Genomic DNA, 18,801 nt, shown 5'->3' on the forward strand with positions numbered 1-18,801 from the left:
TGAGAAAGGAATGTTTTAATCACAATATAAAACTAGTCCAATTGAGATTTGTTTGACTCTGTGAGTGAAATGACATAACGATTGGATTATCATTCATTGTTGGTGAACAATGTTTCTGGGGGTAAAACAAGGACTCTCTCTTTCTTCCTTGCTTCTTTCTCCCTCTCACTCTCTCTCTCCGGGCTCCTCATGTCTCACGCCTCCACCCACACGCGGTGGCTATTTTTGACCCTTTCACCAATAGACATGTTGGAGCCGCGGAGAACAATCGCATGGCGTGTTGGAGAGATGTGACCTACTGTATGAGGGGGAGTTGGCCAGAGAGATCAGGTGTTTATCTCTTAGAAAATAGCAATTATACGGAATGGAATGAATAGGGAACGACAGGCAGGCCATTAGTGAAATGTCACTCAAAGCTAATGTGGTTATGCAGAGCCTAAACACTTTAAGCTGATCAATGAATTTTCTGTTTTTGATCTAGGCTACTAAAGCAAACAGGTTGAAATATATCTACGTCTGGTCAGAAACTTCTGGCAAAGGGCAGTGCTGTTGAATATACAGTAGCAACAGGTGACAGATGCTATAGGGTATGCAGTAGCAGTTGAATTTTCCCGTTACTTAAAACACTCACCTGACGGATCTAAATTACGAAAGAGTTCAATCGTAAATCTTTAATGAATTTTTGTTAGGCACGTCTCTGTCACTTATTATCTTATTATGGCAGCCTATTCCCTATATAGTGCACTACTTTTCATAGTGCTGTTGTCCTGACCGGGAGACCCATGGGGCGGTGCACAATTGGCCCAGCGTCGTCCAGGGTAGGGGAGGGAATGGCCGGCAGGGATGTAGCTCAGTTGGTAGAGCATGGCGTTTGCAACGCCAGGGTTGTGGGTTCGATTCCCACGGGGGGCCAGTATGAATAAAAATAATAATGTATGCACTCACTAACTGTAAGTCGCTCTGGATAAGAGTGTCTGCTAAATGACTAAAATGTAAATGTAAATGTAAAAGTAGTACACTATTTAGGGTGCCATTTCGGACACAGCCACTCTCTTTCACTTCTTTCTCTAAATGATTTTGACTGTCTTCCCTTCTTTTTCTACTCCCTCTCTCCCCATCGCCCTTTCTCCTCATGCCCAATCTGCCCACAGGAACTTCCGGAAGCATCTTAGAATGGTGGGCAGCAGGAGGATGAAGGCACAGAGTGAGTCACAGTGTTACTATGTGCTGTGTGTTCTCCCAACATGTCCGCCCCCCATCAGTGGTTTTGTGTTTTGTTGACTTTGTGTTAATGCATGCCTGGGATTATGCATGGCCTTGTGTGTGATGTGTGTATCGGTGTGTGGCATGCCGTTGTGCACCGGTGATTGTGTGTGTGTGTGTGTTGGCACACGTTTGATGAACCTATGTGTGTGTGTGTTTATGCTGGTGTTTAGGCTTAGGTGGTCTGGATATGCAAGTTGCTGCTGGATATGTGAGACGTTAAGCTAACGAATGGGAGATCTCCCCAGTCTCTCATTTGTGAGGCTGGTCATGTTGCACCTAGCCAAAACTCACCCACCCAGTGTGTCCTTTGGAGAGGAGCAGTGGTGTTACGTGTGCGTATGTGTGCTTGCTTGTGTGTGGATACAACAGACCATGTGCGGTGTGTGTTGGGTTGGGTGTTCAGGGTGTATGTGTTCAGGGTGTGTGTATGGTGTGTGGCTGTGTGACTCTCTCTCTCCACTTGCACTAGCATTTGCCGAGCGTAGAGCGATGAGTTTCAACCGCTCCTGGAGTGATCCCACCCCTGTCAAGAATGATTCTCCACATGACCCCAGAGACAGTGAGTCAATACAGTAACACACATTACTATACACACTCACTCAGACACTCAAAAACTGGGCACACACACAGACAAACACACTCATACACTAGTACAAGTATGCTGGACAGGGTTGTGGTGGTCAATTCCATTTCATTTCCAGTCAATTCCAATTCCAATTCTCTTCCATGCTTTTCATTGAGGAACATTTTGAATTGGAATTTGGTTTACTTTCTGAACTGACTGGAATTAAAATAGAATTGACCCCAACCCTGATGCTGAAGCATTAAGCATTGAAAAGCATTTATGATAAAGTACACACATTCACACAACACACACACACACACTAATCAGCTGTCTCTGCTGTTGATTCTGACACTGTCTGTCTTCCTCTGACCTTGGGTCTGTCTCCAAGTTTGTGATGCTCTCTCGCTTTCTCTGTGAGTATTTGTCTCAAATGGTCTGGGAGTGTGTCAAGCACAGGTCTGGGAGTGTGTGTGTGTGTGTGTGTGTGTGTGTGTGTGTGTGTGTGTCGGCATGTGTTTTTCTCTGTCGTTTTTGAATGTTAGTGTGTTTGTTTCTGTTTTTCCATCTACTTTGTGCCACCGTGTCTCTGACAGGTTACTGTTGATGACATTTTAAAAGTCTATTTGTGTCATGTATTTCTCTCCTTCTCTGACAGTTAATGATTGACACAATCTATTGCTCTACCCTATCACCTTTCTCATTCTCCTTTTTACCTCGTAGTATCCTACTCATACATTTTCTTCTGTCCTTTTTGACGAGACTATGTTCCTTTGTTTCTTCCTTTTCTTCCTCCTATTCATCTGGAAGGTTCTTATTCTCTGTCAATTCACGTCTTTGTGCCTCACTGTCACTTTCTATTGCCACCTTTCTCACTCCATTCCACTCTCTCTCCCTCCGTATGCCTTTCTCTTTCTTCCACTATTATTCCATTGCTTGCTTTCCCTGTCTGCCTCTTTCCTGCCCTCCATCCCCCTCTCCCTGCCTCTCTTGCTCTTCCCTTCCTCTCCCGCCCCCCTCTCTTACTCCCTGTCTCCCCTCCTCTCGTCCCATCTCTCTCCCGTCTCCTCCCCCCTCTCTCTCTCTCTCTGACGGTGTGCCTACTCTTTGTGTCGGGGGGTTAGGTGGAGACCTGCCTGCCTCGTGTGGGACCCTGGATGAGGGGGAGCGTGAGGAGCTAGACTGGGAGGAGGAGAGGGAGATGGAGAGACTGGCCTGTGAGGGAGACGACTTCATCCCACCCAAAATCATGGTGAGGGACTAGGGTTGCAAAATTCCGGTGTAGAAAGGGCATAGTTGGTATGCGTGCCGGGAATCCGTCCAGAGCCCTATCCATTCATGTCCTGCCGTAAACAATTCCGTTAGCTAGCTGATGGAGCTCGCGGGGGATATTTTCAATGAGTGTATGCGCCATGACGTTACCGTTACAAGCTTAACACCACTGACTGGCTGTTGTTTAAATTAGCCTAGCTATCTGTGTCCGCATTGTGTCCGCCTCTGTCATGTTTCCGAGGGGATTATTTAAAAGCCATGCCTACCCAAAGTTGTGATTTGTTGGGAGAGTTGTCTGTCTGAAGAGCGCCCCCCCCCCCCCCCCCCACAAAAAAAGTGCTGTTGCCCTAGGTCTGTTATTTCCGAAACTATGTTTACTGAGTTGGAATGGCAAGGTTGTTGTGATTATTCAACACATAAATGGAAATTAGGCTTGGAAGAAAATAAAACATATAGAAATCAATGGGCTATTTTTAGATCCTTAACAGACTGAAATAAAGTGGAATTGACTCCAACCCTTTTGGATGCCAGTAAAGACCAAATCAAATCAAATCAAACACATTTTATTGGTCACATACACATGTTTAGTAGATGTTATTGCGGGTGTAGCGAAATGCTTGTGTTTCTAGCTCCGACAGTGCAGTATATCTAACAACTAATATCTAACAATTTCACAACATATACCCAATACACACAAATTTACATTTTAGTCATTTAGCAGACGCTCTTATCCAGAGCGACTTACAGTTAGTGAGTGCATACATTTTCATACTGGCCCCCTGTGGGAAACGAACCCACAACCCTGGCGTTGCAAGCGCCATGCTCTACCAACTGAGCTACAGGGGACTAAATCTAAGTAAAGCAATGTAATTAAGAATATAGAAATAAATACATGGACAAGCAATGTCAGAGCGGCATAGACTAAGATACAGTAGAATAGTATAGAATACAGTATATACATATGAGATGAGTAATGCATCTTGGCTACACAGACATACTAGTATGAATAATTAATGTTAAGGGCCCAGCAGGCATTGGTTTAGAGACAGAACACAACAGAGAGAGAGAGAAGTGCATGTGACTCTCCTTTCTCTTCCTTCCTTCTTCTTATCTCTTCTTTCTCCATCTCTCAGCTGATCTCCTCCAAAGTCCCCAAGGCAGAGTACGTTCCCACCATCATCCGCAGGGATGACCCCTCAATCATCCCCATCCTCTATGTGAGTCCAAGCATTTCTGATCAAATGCACACACGCACACATTTTAAATACTTTATTTGGATCCACAAATCACATTTACATTTCTAGAAGGATCCAAACATCTCAAAGGTCCCTGTATGCATGGACACTCAAGGATAAAGAAAGCCCCTTTTTCTCCAGACAGCTAGGCTGTCCACAACAGCTGAAACAGAGCAGTGCCTAGCCAACTGCTTTGCTTTGGTCTTTGACACACACACACACACACACACATGACACCATCAACTTGTTCTCTATGTGTCTGCATGCACAGATGATAAATCAATTATCATGTATGTTCATGTTCAGTGAATGGATATTGAGTGGATATCATATCTCTGTATCTCCAGGACCATGAACATGCTACGTTTGATGATATCCTCGGTAGGTAAACTTTATGTGACTTTGTCTTTATCAGTCCCAAATGCCACCTTATTCCCCATATAGTGTGCTACTTTTTTGATGGGCTCTGGTCAAAAGTAGTGCACTATGTAGGGACTAGTGTGCCATTTGGGATGGAATCCATGTTTGTGAGAATAATGCAGTGTTCCATACTGCTGGCTTTTTGTGTGGGGAAATTCTGTTTTTACTGTACTCCCTGTCCCTCTCTCTAGCCCCTCTCTCTTTCTCTCTCTTCACAGAGGAGATCGAGAAGAAGCTAACAGCCTACAGGAGAGGCAGCAAAATCTGGAGGATGCTCATCTTCTGTCAGGTGAGATAGGAGAAAGTAGAGAGAGAGAAAGAAAGGGGAGAGAGAGAGATGCCGATGATTATGAAAGAACAAAAGAAAACGCTTGTTAGGTTGAATGATGTCAATCCCAGTGGGAAGATAGATAACACCTCAATTAGCAATTTATAACTCTGAAGTGGAGGGGCTAATTGTGTTTTTATGTGAGTGCCAATTAGTGGTGTTGGTTTGTATCTTGACTGAGAACTTGAAAAGCAGTGGGTTTCTTATAGGGAGGTCCAGGGCATCTGTACCTGTTGAAGAATAAAGTTGCCACATTCGCCAAGGTGGAGAAAGAAGAGGACATGAGCCAGTTAGTGTCATCAGTCATACTCTTCATACAGCAGCCATACTTCTCATACAGTACCTGGATGTGTCCCAAATGGCACTGTATTGCATTTAGTGTGCACAACTTTTGACTATGTGGAACCCTTTTCCCTATACAGTGCACTATTTTTGACCAGAGCCCTAAGGTCCCTATGGGCCCTGGTCAAATGTAGTGCACTACATAGGTAATAGGGTGACATTTGGGACGCATCCATACAGTAACTGTCTCTCTGTTAGTACTGTTAGAGTAGCAGTATTGGTGTAACTGAACCATGTTATCCTCCTACAATAGGTTCTGGAGGAGGCTGAGTCGGTTTATGAGCAAAGTAAACCCTGAACCCAACCTCATCCACATTATGGGATGCTACGTCCTGGGAAACCCCAATGGAGAGAAGGTACACTACACTTCTCACTAAAACACAAACACTGTACTTTATGTGACTTATCATGGCTCCTTGCTAAGAATATATGAAGAGGGTAAAGAATCTCTCTTTTTCTTTTCTCTCCCTCCTTCTCTCCCTCCCTCTCTACCTCCTTCTCTCCCTCCCCTCTCCCTCCTCTCCCTACTTCTCTCCCTCCTTCTCTCCCTCCTCTCTCCCTCCTCTCTCCCTACTTCTCTCCCTCCTTCTCTCCCTACTTCTCTCCCTCCTCTCTCCCTCATTCTCTCCCTACTTCTCTCCCTCCTCTCTCCCTACTTCTCTCCCTCACTCTCCCTCCTCTCTCCCTACTTCTCTCCCTCCTTCTCTCCCTACTTCTCTCCCTCCTCTTTCCCTACTGCTCTCCCTCCTTCTCTCCCTCCTCTTTCACTACTTCTCTCCCTCCTTCTCTCCCTCCTCTTTCACTACTTCTATCCCTCCTCTCTCCCTACTTCTCTCCCACCTTCTCTCCCTACTTCTCTCCCTCCTCTCTCCCTACTTCTCTCCCTCCTCTCTCCCTACTTCTCTCCCTCCTTTCTCCCTACTTCTCTCCCTCCTTCTCTCCGTCCTCTCTCCCTACTTCTCTCCATCTTCTCTCCCTCCTCTCTCCCTACTTCTCTCCCTCTTCTCTCCGTACTTCTCTCCCTCACTCTCCCTCCTCTCTCCCTACTTCTCTCCCTCCTCTCTCCCTACTTCTCTCCCTCCTTCTCTCCCTACTTCTCTCCCTCCTCTCTCCCTACTGCTCTCCCTCCTTCTCTCCCTCCTCTTTCACTACTTCTATCCCTCCTCTCTCCCTACTTCTCTCCCACCTTCTCTCCCTACTTCTCTCCCTCCTATCTCCCTACTTCTCTCCCTCCTCTCTCCCTACTTCTCTCCCTCCTTTCTCCCTACTTCTCTCCCTCCTTCTCTCCGTCCTCTCTCCCTACTTCTCTCCATCTTCTCTCCCTCCTCTCTCCCTACTTCTCTCCCTCTTCTCTCCGTACTTCTCTCCCTCATCTCTCCCTACTTCTCTCCCTCCTCTCTCCCTACTTCTCTCCCTCTTACCTGTAAGAGTCCATTATCTCATCCTGAGTTTTAGCAGAGGGGCACAGGGGCCAAGTAACTGTGACAGGGGAGAGGCTGCTATGCCATTGTCCACTTAGACACACACATACAGGCACACACACACACACATACACACACTCTCATAAATCCACATGGGGCCAGTGCTGACACAACTCTGTGGGCTTCTGTTGTGTCTGCCAAAGTGCTTGGCATCGTTGGTTACATGAATGTGAAGTGCTCTCTGGTGTATCTGTGTTGTAAAGATGTTAAGGGGAGTGTACAGCACATGCAGGGCCAGGCTCACTGTCTGCATAAGCATTACAAACAGCCCTCACATCCCCAGAGCCCTCCATCTAGTCTCCCAGGCTCTGCTCTGCCCTCTTCCTGGCTGTCTCCTCTCTCTTTATGTGTCTGACTGGGGTTCTAGAGCCCACTGAAACAGACATGTGATGTCACAGGTTATGAAAGTGATCGTGTGCACTTTATACATATATGATGGTGAAAACACATATGTGACCTTGGTTTCTGAATCGTACTGTAGTGCCTGGCTGACGTTTTTTTGTTGTTGTTGCATGAATATGTGTGCATAGGTGTATGTGAGGAGTGTGTGCGTGTGTGTGCCTGAGCGTGTGCTTGTGCATGCATATGTGTGAGAGAGATGCAGAACTAATCAGCTGTGACAGTTAGAACATCCACTCCTCTTCACTCCTCTTCACTCCTCCTCTCCACTCCTCCTCTCCCCATCTCCTCTCCCCTCCTCCTCTCCCCTCCTCCTCTCCCCTCCTCCTCTCCCCTCCTCCTCTCCACTCCTCCTCTCCACACTTCCTCTCCACTCCTCCTCTCCACACTTCCTCTCCACTCCTCCTCTCCACTCCTCCTCTCCCCTCCTCCTCTCCACTCCTCCTCTCCACACTTCCTCTCCACTCCTCCTCTCCCCTCCTCCTCTCCACTCCTCCTCTCCACTCCTCCTCTCCACACTTCCTCTCCACTCCTCCCCCTCTCAGTGTTAGTCAGGTCATGGTTGCTGCTCCACTGGACACACTCTGAGAAGATCTAAAAGCCTTCTCAGAATACAGCTTACATTTATTAAAATGACGTAGAATGGCGCCGACAAACATGGAAGCTCTGCTTCTAGCTCCTAAGCAACTTTGCAGTATTATTTTTTTTTTTGGTGTTATTTCTTACATTATTACATACAGCCAGAAATAACTTTTGTATATCAGAGCGGCGGTAACTCACCAGCATTACGAGCAGGAATACGACTTTCCCTAATTGGATCATTTGTTCGTACCCCCAAGGGCAATTGAACTTATCCCAGAGGCTGCTCCAAGACGCCGCCGGCGGAGAAGAGGTATTCGGAGTGGACTTCTAGTCCGACTCAGGAGGCAGGCACACTTTCCAGAGAGACATCAGGGACTGTAACATACTCTGTTTCATGGAATCATGGCTCTCTCATGTCCCCATCCATACAGCCAGCTGGGTTCTCAGTTCATCGGGAAGAAGAAAGGCGGGGTTGTATGTTTCATGATTAACTACTCATGGTGTGATTGTGATAACATACAGATACTTGAGTCCTTTTGTTCACCCAACCTAGAATACCTTACAATCAAATGCCGACCGTATTACCTCCCAAGAGAATTCTCTTCAGTTATAGTCACAGCCGTGTATATCCCCCCTCAAGCCGATACCACGATGGCCCTCAAGGAACCACACTGGACTTTATGCAAACTAGAAACCACATATCCTGAGGCCGCATTTATTGTAGCTGGGGATTTTAACAAAGCAAATTTGTGACCGACCGGCTCGATTCGGTCTTATGTAGCTAAATTTGAAATTGTGTTTTTTACATTGGATAAAAGTAGAGACTCAGAGCTAGAAAATTGTCTATCATACACTACAGTTGAGGAACAATGGGAAAGTAATTATGCTCTGTTGGGGCGGTATGCAAATTGGAGTGGGTCTAGGGTTTCTGGGATAATGGTGTTGATGTGAGCCATGACCAGCCTTTCAAAGCACTTCATGGCTACAGATGTGAGTGCTACAGGTCGGTAGTAATTTAGGCATGTTATCTTAGTGTCCTTGGGCACAGGGACTATGGTGGTCTGCTTGGAACATGTTGGTATTACAGACTCAGTCAGGGACATGTTGAAAATGTCAGTGAAGACACTTGCCAGTTGGTCAGCGCATGCTCGGAGTACACGTCCTGGTAATCCGCCTGGCAGCTTCATTAAATAGTACCCGCAAAACACCAGTCTCAACGTCAACAGTGAAGAGGCGACTCCGGGATGCTGACCTAGGCAGAGTTGCAAAGAAAAAGTCCAGTGTGTGTTCTTTTGTCCATCTTAATCTTTTATTTTTATTGGCCAGTCTTTTTTTTGCAACTCTGCCTAGGTCAGCATCCCGGAGTCGCCTCTTCACTGTTGACGTTGAGACTGGTGTTTTGCGTGTACTATTTAATGAAGCTGCCAGTTGAGGACCTGTGAGGCGTCTGTTTCTCAAACTAGACACTCTAATGTATTTGTCCTCTTGCTCAGTTGTGCACCGGGGCCTCCCACTCCTCTTTCTATTCTGGTTAGAGCCAGTTTGTGCTGTTCTGTGAAGGGAGTAGTACACAGCGTTGTACGAGATCTTCAGTTTCTTGGCAATTTCTCGCATGGAATAGCCTTCATTTCTTAGAACAAGTATAGACTGATGCGTTTCAGAAGAAAGTTATTTGTTTCTGGCCATTTTGATCCTGTAAACGAACCCACAATTGCTGATGCTCCAGATACTCAACTAGTCACATGGAGGCCAGTTTTATTGCTTCTTTAATCAGCACAACAGTTTTCAGCTGTGCTAACATAATTGCAAAAGGGTTTTCTAATGATCAATTAGCCTTTTAAAATGATAAACTTGGATTAGCAAACACAATGTGCCATTGGAACACAGGACTGATGGTTGCTGATAATGGGCGTCTGTACGCATATGAGATATTCCATTAAGAATCATACGTTTCCACTACAATAGCCATTTACAACATTAACAATGTCTACACTGTATTTCTGATCAATTTGATGTTATTTTAATGGACAAAATAATGGCTTTTCTTTCGAAAACAAGGACATTTCTAAGTGACCCCAAACTTTTGAACGGTAGCGCTTGAAGTGCTTTGAGAGGCTAGTTAAGGCTCATATCACCTCTACCTTACCTGACACCCTAGACCCACTTCAATTTGCTTACCGCCCCAATAAATCCATAGACGATGCAATCGCCATCGCTCTGCACACTGCACTATTTCATCTGGACAAGAGGAATACCTATGTCAGAATGCTGTTCATTAACTATAGTTCAGCCTTCAACACCATAGTACCCTCCAAGCTCATCATTAATCTCGGGGCCCTGGGTCTGAACCCCGCCCTGTGCAACTGGGTCCTGGACTTCCTGACGGGCCGCCCCTAGGTGGTGAAGTAAGGAAACAACACCTCCACTTCGCTGATCCTCAACACAGGGGCCCCACAAGGGTGCGTGCTCAGCCTCCTCCTGTACTCCTTGTTCACCCATGACTGCGTGGCCACGCACGCCTCCAACTCAGTCATCAAGTTTGCAGACAACACAACAGTAGTAGGCCTGATTACCAACAATGACGAGACAGCCTACAGGGAGGAGGTGAGGGCCATGAAAATAACCTCTCCCTCAACGTCAACAAAACGAAGGAGCTGATCATGGACTTCAGGAAACTGCAGAGGGAGCACGCCCCTATCCGCATAGATGGGACCGAAGTGGAGAAGGTGGAAAGCTTCAAGTTCCTCGGCGTACACATCACTGACAATCTGAAATGGTACACCCACACAGACAGTGTGGTGAAGAAAACGCAACAGCACCTCTTCAACCTCAGGAGGCTGAATACATTTGGCTTGGCCCCTAAGACCCTCACAAACTTTTACAGATGCACAATTGAGAGCATCCTATCGGGCTGTATCACCGCCTGGTACGGCAACTGCACTGCCTGCAACTGCAGGGCTCTCCAGAGCGTGGTGCGGTCTGCCCAACGCATCACTGGGGGCACACTGCCTGCCCTCCAGGACACCTACAGCACCCGATGTCACAGAAAGGCCAAAAAGATCATCAAGGACATCAACCACCCGAGCCATGGCCTATTCACCCCGCTATCATCCAGAAGGCGAGGTCAGTACAGATGCATAAACATTGGGACAGAGAGACTGAAAAACAGCTTCTATCTCAATGCCATCAGACTGTTAAATAGCCATCACTAACCGGCTTCCACCCAGTTACTCAACCCTGCACCTTAGAGGCTGCTGAACTATATACATAGACTTGGAATCACTGGCCACTTTAATAATGGAACACTAGTCACTTTAATAATGTTTACATACTGCTTTACTCATCTCATATGTAAATACTGTATTCTATTCTACTGTGTTTTAGTCAATGCCACTCCGACATTGCTCGTCCTAGTATTTATATATTTCTTAATTCCATTAGTTTACTTTTAGATGTGTGTATTGTTGTGAATTGTTAGATACTACTGCACTGTTGGAGCTAGGAACACAAGCATTTCGCTACACCCGCAATAACATCTGCTAATTATATGTATGTGACCAACAACATTTGATTTGATTTTGATTTGACATATTGACTGGGTGATGCATCATCATTTACACTTCAAGTACTCGTATCCTCAGAATTCAGGATCTGGGAATCTGGTTCTTAGAATTCTCCCTCTTGGCCTTGACTCATTACCCCCAGTACATTAGCATTCTATGTGTATTGGCAAGGTGTTTTTACTGGGAGACAGATTGGCAGAAAAACAGCTAGGATGGGCTTGCTGCTGAGTTGAGACCATTGTGCTCGATGAAGAGAAATCAAGCTAGCTTCAATAAAAAACTAAAGCAAAGGCTCCCAAAATGAGAGTTGTCAGCCAGCGCTTCTAGAGCCCATTAAATTACAGATGAGTTAATTATTTGATTCTCCCCGAGCGCAAGTCTCCAACGGCGAGTATGAAAGAAGTGTGTTCCTCAGAGTGTCATCCCAGAGTGCAGCATCATGTTGTTTATACAGAAGAAGCAAAGCACAGAGACTGGCAATCACTGGGTGCCTTTGAAACATTTTCTCATACACACACACACTCACACACACACACAATCACACACACACACACACACACACATACACACACACACACAGACACAGACACTCTCTCTCTCTCTCATTTGCCCTTCCTGTCACCCATCTTGGATGAATGCGGAGTTTGCCATAGCCTAAAAGCTTGGAGCTGGGTCCTTTCGAGGTCCAGGCCCCCCTGGTGAGGAGGGAGAGCCAGGCTGGAGGATTAATTGGTGTCTGTTCTTATCTTTGGCCAACAGCTGTTCCAGAAGTTGAAGAACCTGATGAGGCCTTACTCCATCGAATTTGAGTCGCCACTGGAGCTGTCTGCGCAGGGTGAGGACTGTCAGCGACACACACACACGCGCACACAGACACACGCACAAACACACACACATATACACAACCAGCAATAGCTTTTATTGATGGACTTGTTCCCTCAATGAAAAATGCCATTATTTCTCCTTCTCCTCTCTCTCTGTCCCTCACATTCTTCATTCTTCATTAATTCCCTCTGCTAACACTATCTCTCTTTCTTCATTTGTTCTCCTTTTCATTTCTTTTTCTGTCACTCCTTTGGGTCCATTCACTGTAACTGGACTATCTTGTCTGCCTCTCCCACCCACCCTCCCTCTCTCCTTCCCTCCCTCTCTACCTTTCCCACTCTTATACACACTGGGTGATGTGATATTGTGGTGTGTGTTAGATAAGGTCTGCAAGGTAATTGGCAGGCAGTGGCTTACTGTGGAGAGGGTCAAACGAACCTACCCAGCTAGCACATTTGGTTGTGGGAATGAAGACATGTGTTTTATGACCTGTAAAATTGAACTTTTTTTCAACATTCTGAGAACAGAAGGGAACATTTTGCATGTTTTGGGAACATTTCTTTTTAGGTTGCAGGGAGGTTCTTTTAATGTTTTCCTGGGTGGTTTTATTAACGCTCTAAGAATGGAAATTATAGGTTATTTGGAGGTTTTTGAATAACTTCCTTAAAACGTTCATTGAATGTTTCAATAAGACTTTTAAAAACACTGCTAGCTTATTTTGGGTTAACTGTTTTTTTACTCCAAGTACAGATAGGACACATGGAAACTAATCTTCTGTTCTCTATCTATGGAATTAGTCCACTGCGCCACCAGGATGGAGCTAGCATGCCATGTTGTTTTACGCATACAAAGCTGTTCATTTTGTCTATTCAAACAGACCCCATTTCAAAGCAAACAAGCACTCATTAAGATCAGGCGTGGCCAATTAGTGTTGTTGATGCTGAGAACGGAATGTATATGTTTTTAAATAACATTCTTAGAACGTTCTCTGAACGTTACTAAAGTTGTTCTTGTTGTTTTTATGTAAAGTGTTCTTAACATTCTCCGAACAACTTGAAAACATGACTTTAAATAGAACCATGAGGAAACCTGTAGGAAACGTTATGCTGAAGTACTAAAATTCCCACAGAAGAACGTTGTTTCTTAACGTTCTTGAAACAATTTGAGAACATACCTTCAATAGAACCACGAGGAAACCTATAGGAAACATTATGCTGAAGTACTAAAATTCCCACAGAAGAACGTTGTTTCTTAATGTTCTCTGAACTATTTGAGATGATTCCCAGTATCAAACCAGTTGGAGAACGTTTCTAGAACATTACCAACATTTAAATTAAATGTAAGCATGTTTGAACTTTTAGGAGACGTTCTGTTAAAGTAATGAAATACCAAGAAACTATGTTTTTTTTGTGAAGTTCCTGAGAATGTTCCAAAGCCAAGCAACTCCTGTACCATTCCCAAAAAGTTATGGGAAGGTTGTGTTCAAATTACCATATGACAACCACACTCTCACCAAGCTCTAAAGGCCATGATACACTGGCAATTCTTTTGAGGCAATGCTGGCAACAGAGTGGGTTATGAGACACTGGAGCAATGATGAGCAATGAGCAACATGGACATGAATAATATATTTCGTATGAAGCAGCATATATCAACTTAAAACTCAATTTCCCCATTGATTTACAAATCTCCTATAGCTTATTGTTGGCTGTTGACTGCCACATCTGTACTGGAATTTATCAGCTAACAAACAAACAACAAAGAGGTGTTGCCCCTGCCCTGGGCATCCACTCAAACTTACTACAAACGCAGACGTAAGGATTACTAGATTTAGAAAACGTTTTACTTCACAATTCTAAGCAAGGAAGTGTAAATGGTAAGCTAACCAGCTAGTAGCTAGTTTTCTAAAACGAAAAATGAATGTAAAATCTACATGGCTAGCTAGCTAACGAATTAGCCTGTTTGTCCCATTGACTTATTTTTTATTTCACCTTTATTTTATTTAACCAGGTAAGCCAGTTGACTTAGCATGGATTGCAGTTAGCATGCTAATCGATTAACATGTGCACCACCGTGGATATTTCTGTCAGTGAAACATGACAAACTGAACACAGTATGTATGTAATAATGTATCATGATATAATATTGTAGTGGATATAATATTGTAGTGGAGAAACATAAGAGACGTGAATGGCCAACATCTCACTCCAACATGGGAGTAGATTTTTTTCTCACTTCAGTTCAAAAACGGTTGCCATGTTTTCCTAAATATTTTGGAACAGCAGACTGATCACATGACCAATATCTGTGCTCTGATTGGAGCATTCCTACAAATTGCCCACTAGGTGGCGCTGCTGATCAAGATTCCCCAGATAATAAAAAGTTGCTCATTTTCAATGTAAAATAGTTGCAGCAAACATTGCTGGCAACATTGCTCAGCAATATTGCCTCTCCAAATTGCCGGTGTATCATGGCCTTAAGAAACATATGATTCTCAGAACTTTATGCGCTAGCTGGGTGCTCCCTGAACAGTGAATGACACAGTGTCAACACACAATGATAGATGATAGAAGTTGAACCATTCATTGTAAATTATATTGTTCTTGAGAATAACAAGTCAAAAGTTAAAGAGATTATTATCACATTCAACATTTGCTACAGTTGCTACATCAATTTTTGGACTTATTAATCAATGATATGGACCCATTGATTCTTGAAGAATATAACTTATAAATGCCTCGTGAGCTTGGTTCAACTGTTGTACCCCATCAGAACCCAAAATATAAGCTTGTTTTACTCCAATGTTTATAAACAAAGTATATGTAAACAAACACTATATAGCCTCAAACATGGTTAAAACTATCATTTTGATATCATGGATGGTCATAGCTCTGTCTATGAATTTGAGAGTGGTTACATTTCTCCAGCCCTATGCCACAGCTTTTTACCAAAACAAATACTTTGTTATTGTTTTAACTGCTGATTGCCGCTTTAAGGTGGAATCGCTTGAGGGCAACATCCAAATTAGCACATTCCTTGTATTAATAACTAGGTACGGTACCCTGAAGTGAAATGCATAATTGAACCTTTACTATACCTTCTTTTATCTAGGAAAAGAGATGATTGAGATGTACTTTGACTTCCGTCTCTTCCGTCTGTGGAAAACCCGCCAGCACTCCAAACTCCTGGACTACGAGGATCTTTTGTGACGGGACTCCAAGTCAAGTCAGCCCTGTAGCATTCATACAGTGTATACTGGGGCAGGAGGACCCACTGAACACCACTGCTCAACTCAACCTTACTGCTCAACCCCACTGTAACACCCATCATACCTGCTTTCATCCAGGACTGGGAGAGAGGGGTGAAGAAGAAGAGGAGGGAGAAGAGTAGAGGGAGAGTGGTGATAGAGAGGAGGTATAGGAGGAGGGTGGGTGACATAGCAGCTGTCATGGTGCTGTGTGTGTCACCCATTATTTATTTCAACCCTCCTCTTCACCGCCTACGCAACCACAAAGGTCGAGGGTCAAAAAGAGAGAAACCAAGCAGAAGGGATGCTAGAAGGACAACAAGACCTGAAGATGGAGAAGGGGGATGAAGGGATCTTCTGTGCTCTTGCTCTCTCCATCATGAAATGAGGAATAAAAACATGTATTTTTATTTTTGATGTTTGAGGTGCTTATAGCACAGTTATACTTTAAAGGGCAGTTGTTTGGTTCTGTTTTGGTTGGACCTCTCAGAGAATCTGGATTGGAAAAGCATAATTAAATCCATATATAGATGTGTATGTATACATCACATGAATATAGTCTAGCTCTAGTCATGCAAATTCTCGCTATATAACAATATGATACATCATTTATGTTTGCTGTTTCTTCTGGACTCTCTTCAATAACTCAGGTTTTAACCATGAAATAATCTCTGTTTGTTTGATCCCCTACTCTACCAGATATTGTAATCATCATTGCCATTGCTTGGGATGAATGTATATCTCATGTATCTTCTATCTATTTCAACTGATTCAGCTCCAGAGCCAAAAGTGTAGGGATGATGTCCGTAGCTGTACTCCATCTAGCCACAACCCTGTTGGTTGCTCTCACCATCAGTTAGACAGTTCTGGCTCCCCCCCAGCACCCCTTTCTCCACTGGGCCTTAGTCCAGTCAGAAAATAGGCACTTAAGGAATTGGTCTGATCTTCCAGCATTCCAAGCTATTAAGGAGCCGTCTGGGGCTCTTGGTAGGTGTCCTGGGGCTCTTGGTAGGTGTCCTGGGGCTCTTGGTAGGTGTCCTGGGGCTCTTGGTAGGTGTCCGCAGAGTTATGTGCTGTAATGCACTGAGGGGAGAGTATTATGTGTGTGTGTGTGTGTGTGTGCGTGCGTGCGTGTGTGTGTGTGCATGTTCATCAGTATCACACCATAAAACTACTGTATCAAGAACACTGGGGGCAGGCAGTCAGATAGCCAGAGGATGGCCAGGGGACATCTAAAAGACATAACTCCACACTAGTCAAAGCCATCCAGCTCACACACACAGCATTATTCCCTGCACAGCTAGCTGTTCTCTGTCGACGCCAAGTTAACGCAAACATAACACATTCGTCTTCTTTTGTGTGGCTGTTCTGTTGTCCTTTTTCATGTTCTTGAGGGTGAAGAGTTGAGTGGTGGATATCGATGTCATCCCTCAGATATAGCAAAAGATGCCAACGCATTGTCTGCTCACTGTTGGAGTCTGAGTCATGTAACCCAGACTCTGACTCAGCAGTCAGCAGAAGTTCAATAGGTACTCTTCTGTTCTTTTCTCTGTAGTTCATATAAGCCTTCGTTGCTACATCTAATTAAGGATGCAAACAGCAATACTGTGTCTCTCACTCTACCCGTATCTCATCCTTTATGGAACATCCATTTCTATGACTATACTGTTACCTTTTCAATATATAGTGTGAGGGAAATATAAAGTGTTAGGGAAAACATAAGAACGTATTAAAAAGAAATATATAAAAAATAAATGAGGATTTGTTTTACCTAATCATTTAAGTGATTTGCTTCTTGCCTCTATTAATGTTACTGTATATGGTATGGTATAGAGCACAGAGTGAGAATCCACAGACGTATTTCTCCTCGATCTGTGGTTTGTAGCAGCAACATGGAAGAGATGGGGGGGAGGGGGAGTAAGAAAGTTGAGAATGCCCTAAAATGATTGATGTCACACTCTTTTTGAAACTCTCTTGCTAACAACAGGGCTTAATGTGCAGCGACTCACTGTACTGTACACTTCAGAGTTCTAGGCACTGAGGGAAAACAAAATAAAATGCTTGTTTTTTTTCAGGTCTCATAGGAGCTCAGACAGAGGATGATGCTGTTTCTTATGCCTGCCTTGTAGACATGGGCTTTGGTCAAAAGTAGTGCACTATAAAGGAAAGAGCGTGCCATTTGGAACGAAGCCCAGTAGGTCTGCTCTTTAGCCACCTCTTCCCTCCTCTCCTCCTCTGCATCCTCCCACTCCTCCCTCCGCTGCCCACTCAGAGATGGCCGGTGGCTGGCTCAGCTGGAAGATGATTGGCTTAGTTAGAGGATGATTGCTTGATGACACATTGGTGAGGCATACAGCCCGCCCACCTGGTGGATTATGGCCGCGTTCCAGGCTGACTACATTGCAGACACACCCATGTCAGATCTCACAATGCCTGGATAGGTGTTTAACATATCAGCAAACAACATCATATGATACAGCAATCTGAAGCCCGACTGTACAATCGATGGCCTGGCACACAACCATTGGTTGATGCAACGCAATGTCGGCAAAGTAGTCAGCCAGGAATGCGACCATTATCTTTTGGGGAGGGGAAGGAAAGCCCCATGATTGATATTTAGTTCCATGAAGAAATCCACAGCCTTTTGTATGTCTGTTTTATTCTATAGCAAGTAGTCTACACTCAATTATAATCTATGAGTCATTTAAGACAATGTGATAATTTGTTTATTTGGAGCATTCTGATTCTCAATGCATTTTATGAGGTAGACCAATGTAGATATCAACAATAAAATACACACTGTATATCTCTACTGGTGATATGACTCATTTGAAATGACCAACATCGAAAGCAAATCTGTGTAGTGAGCCTTTCATTGTACTTTACCCTCATGGTATTTGGAGGGAGAAAATGCCTTTTTGAGTAAAGTTGGCTATGTTAAGGGCATCCATTAAATCTACTGAGAGAAACGATGTACACAATTGGCATTGACTTGTACATAATGGTTTTTAAAGCATATTTTCCAGTAAAATGTCCTGTTGAAATTGAGACCAGAGTGTGCCTCTTTTTGTTTTATTCATGTCTTGTCATTTTATTAAAGCAAGTATTAACGGCGTTGTGCTGGAAGAGCCCTATTTCAGAGTGCTAAAGCTGGTTTCTTTGAACCTGAAAGGCCATCTCCTACTCTGCTCAAACTCCGCTCCTAAGTCCATTGGAGAAAAGACGAATTCCAGTGACCCTGTGTCATATCCATAGCAGGGTCAGTGAACAGGTATATTT

General features: G+C 44.2%; 1 protein-coding gene across 1 annotated transcript in view; it reads left to right on the plus strand.

Moving 5' to 3' along the window:
* Window positions 1–15,484, plus strand: part of LOC311099737 (NMDA receptor synaptonuclear signaling and neuronal migration factor-like) — a gene marked incomplete at both ends in the record, with an annotated part of 37,780 nt that extends 22,296 nt beyond the window's left edge. The window contains 10 exons of the mRNA XM_084140474.1: window positions 1,152–1,204; window positions 1,736–1,825; window positions 2,953–3,080; window positions 4,234–4,317; window positions 4,683–4,716; window positions 4,974–5,044; window positions 5,293–5,372; window positions 5,679–5,781; window positions 12,210–12,285; window positions 15,387–15,484. Of these exons, the coding sequence (XP_083996600.1) occupies window positions 1,152–1,204; window positions 1,736–1,825; window positions 2,953–3,080; window positions 4,234–4,317; window positions 4,683–4,716; window positions 4,974–5,044; window positions 5,293–5,372; window positions 5,679–5,781; window positions 12,210–12,285; window positions 15,387–15,484 (817 nt within the window). The remainder of the gene's footprint in view (window positions 1–1,151; window positions 1,205–1,735; window positions 1,826–2,952; window positions 3,081–4,233; window positions 4,318–4,682; window positions 4,717–4,973; window positions 5,045–5,292; window positions 5,373–5,678; window positions 5,782–12,209; window positions 12,286–15,386) is intronic.
* Between the last annotated feature and the right edge of the window lie 3,317 nt (window positions 15,485–18,801).

Source organism: Coregonus lavaretus (genome assembly GCF_964263955.1).
Source record: "Coregonus lavaretus genome assembly, chromosome: 24".
Classification (NCBI taxonomy): Eukaryota; Metazoa; Chordata; class Actinopteri; order Salmoniformes; family Salmonidae; genus Coregonus; species Coregonus lavaretus.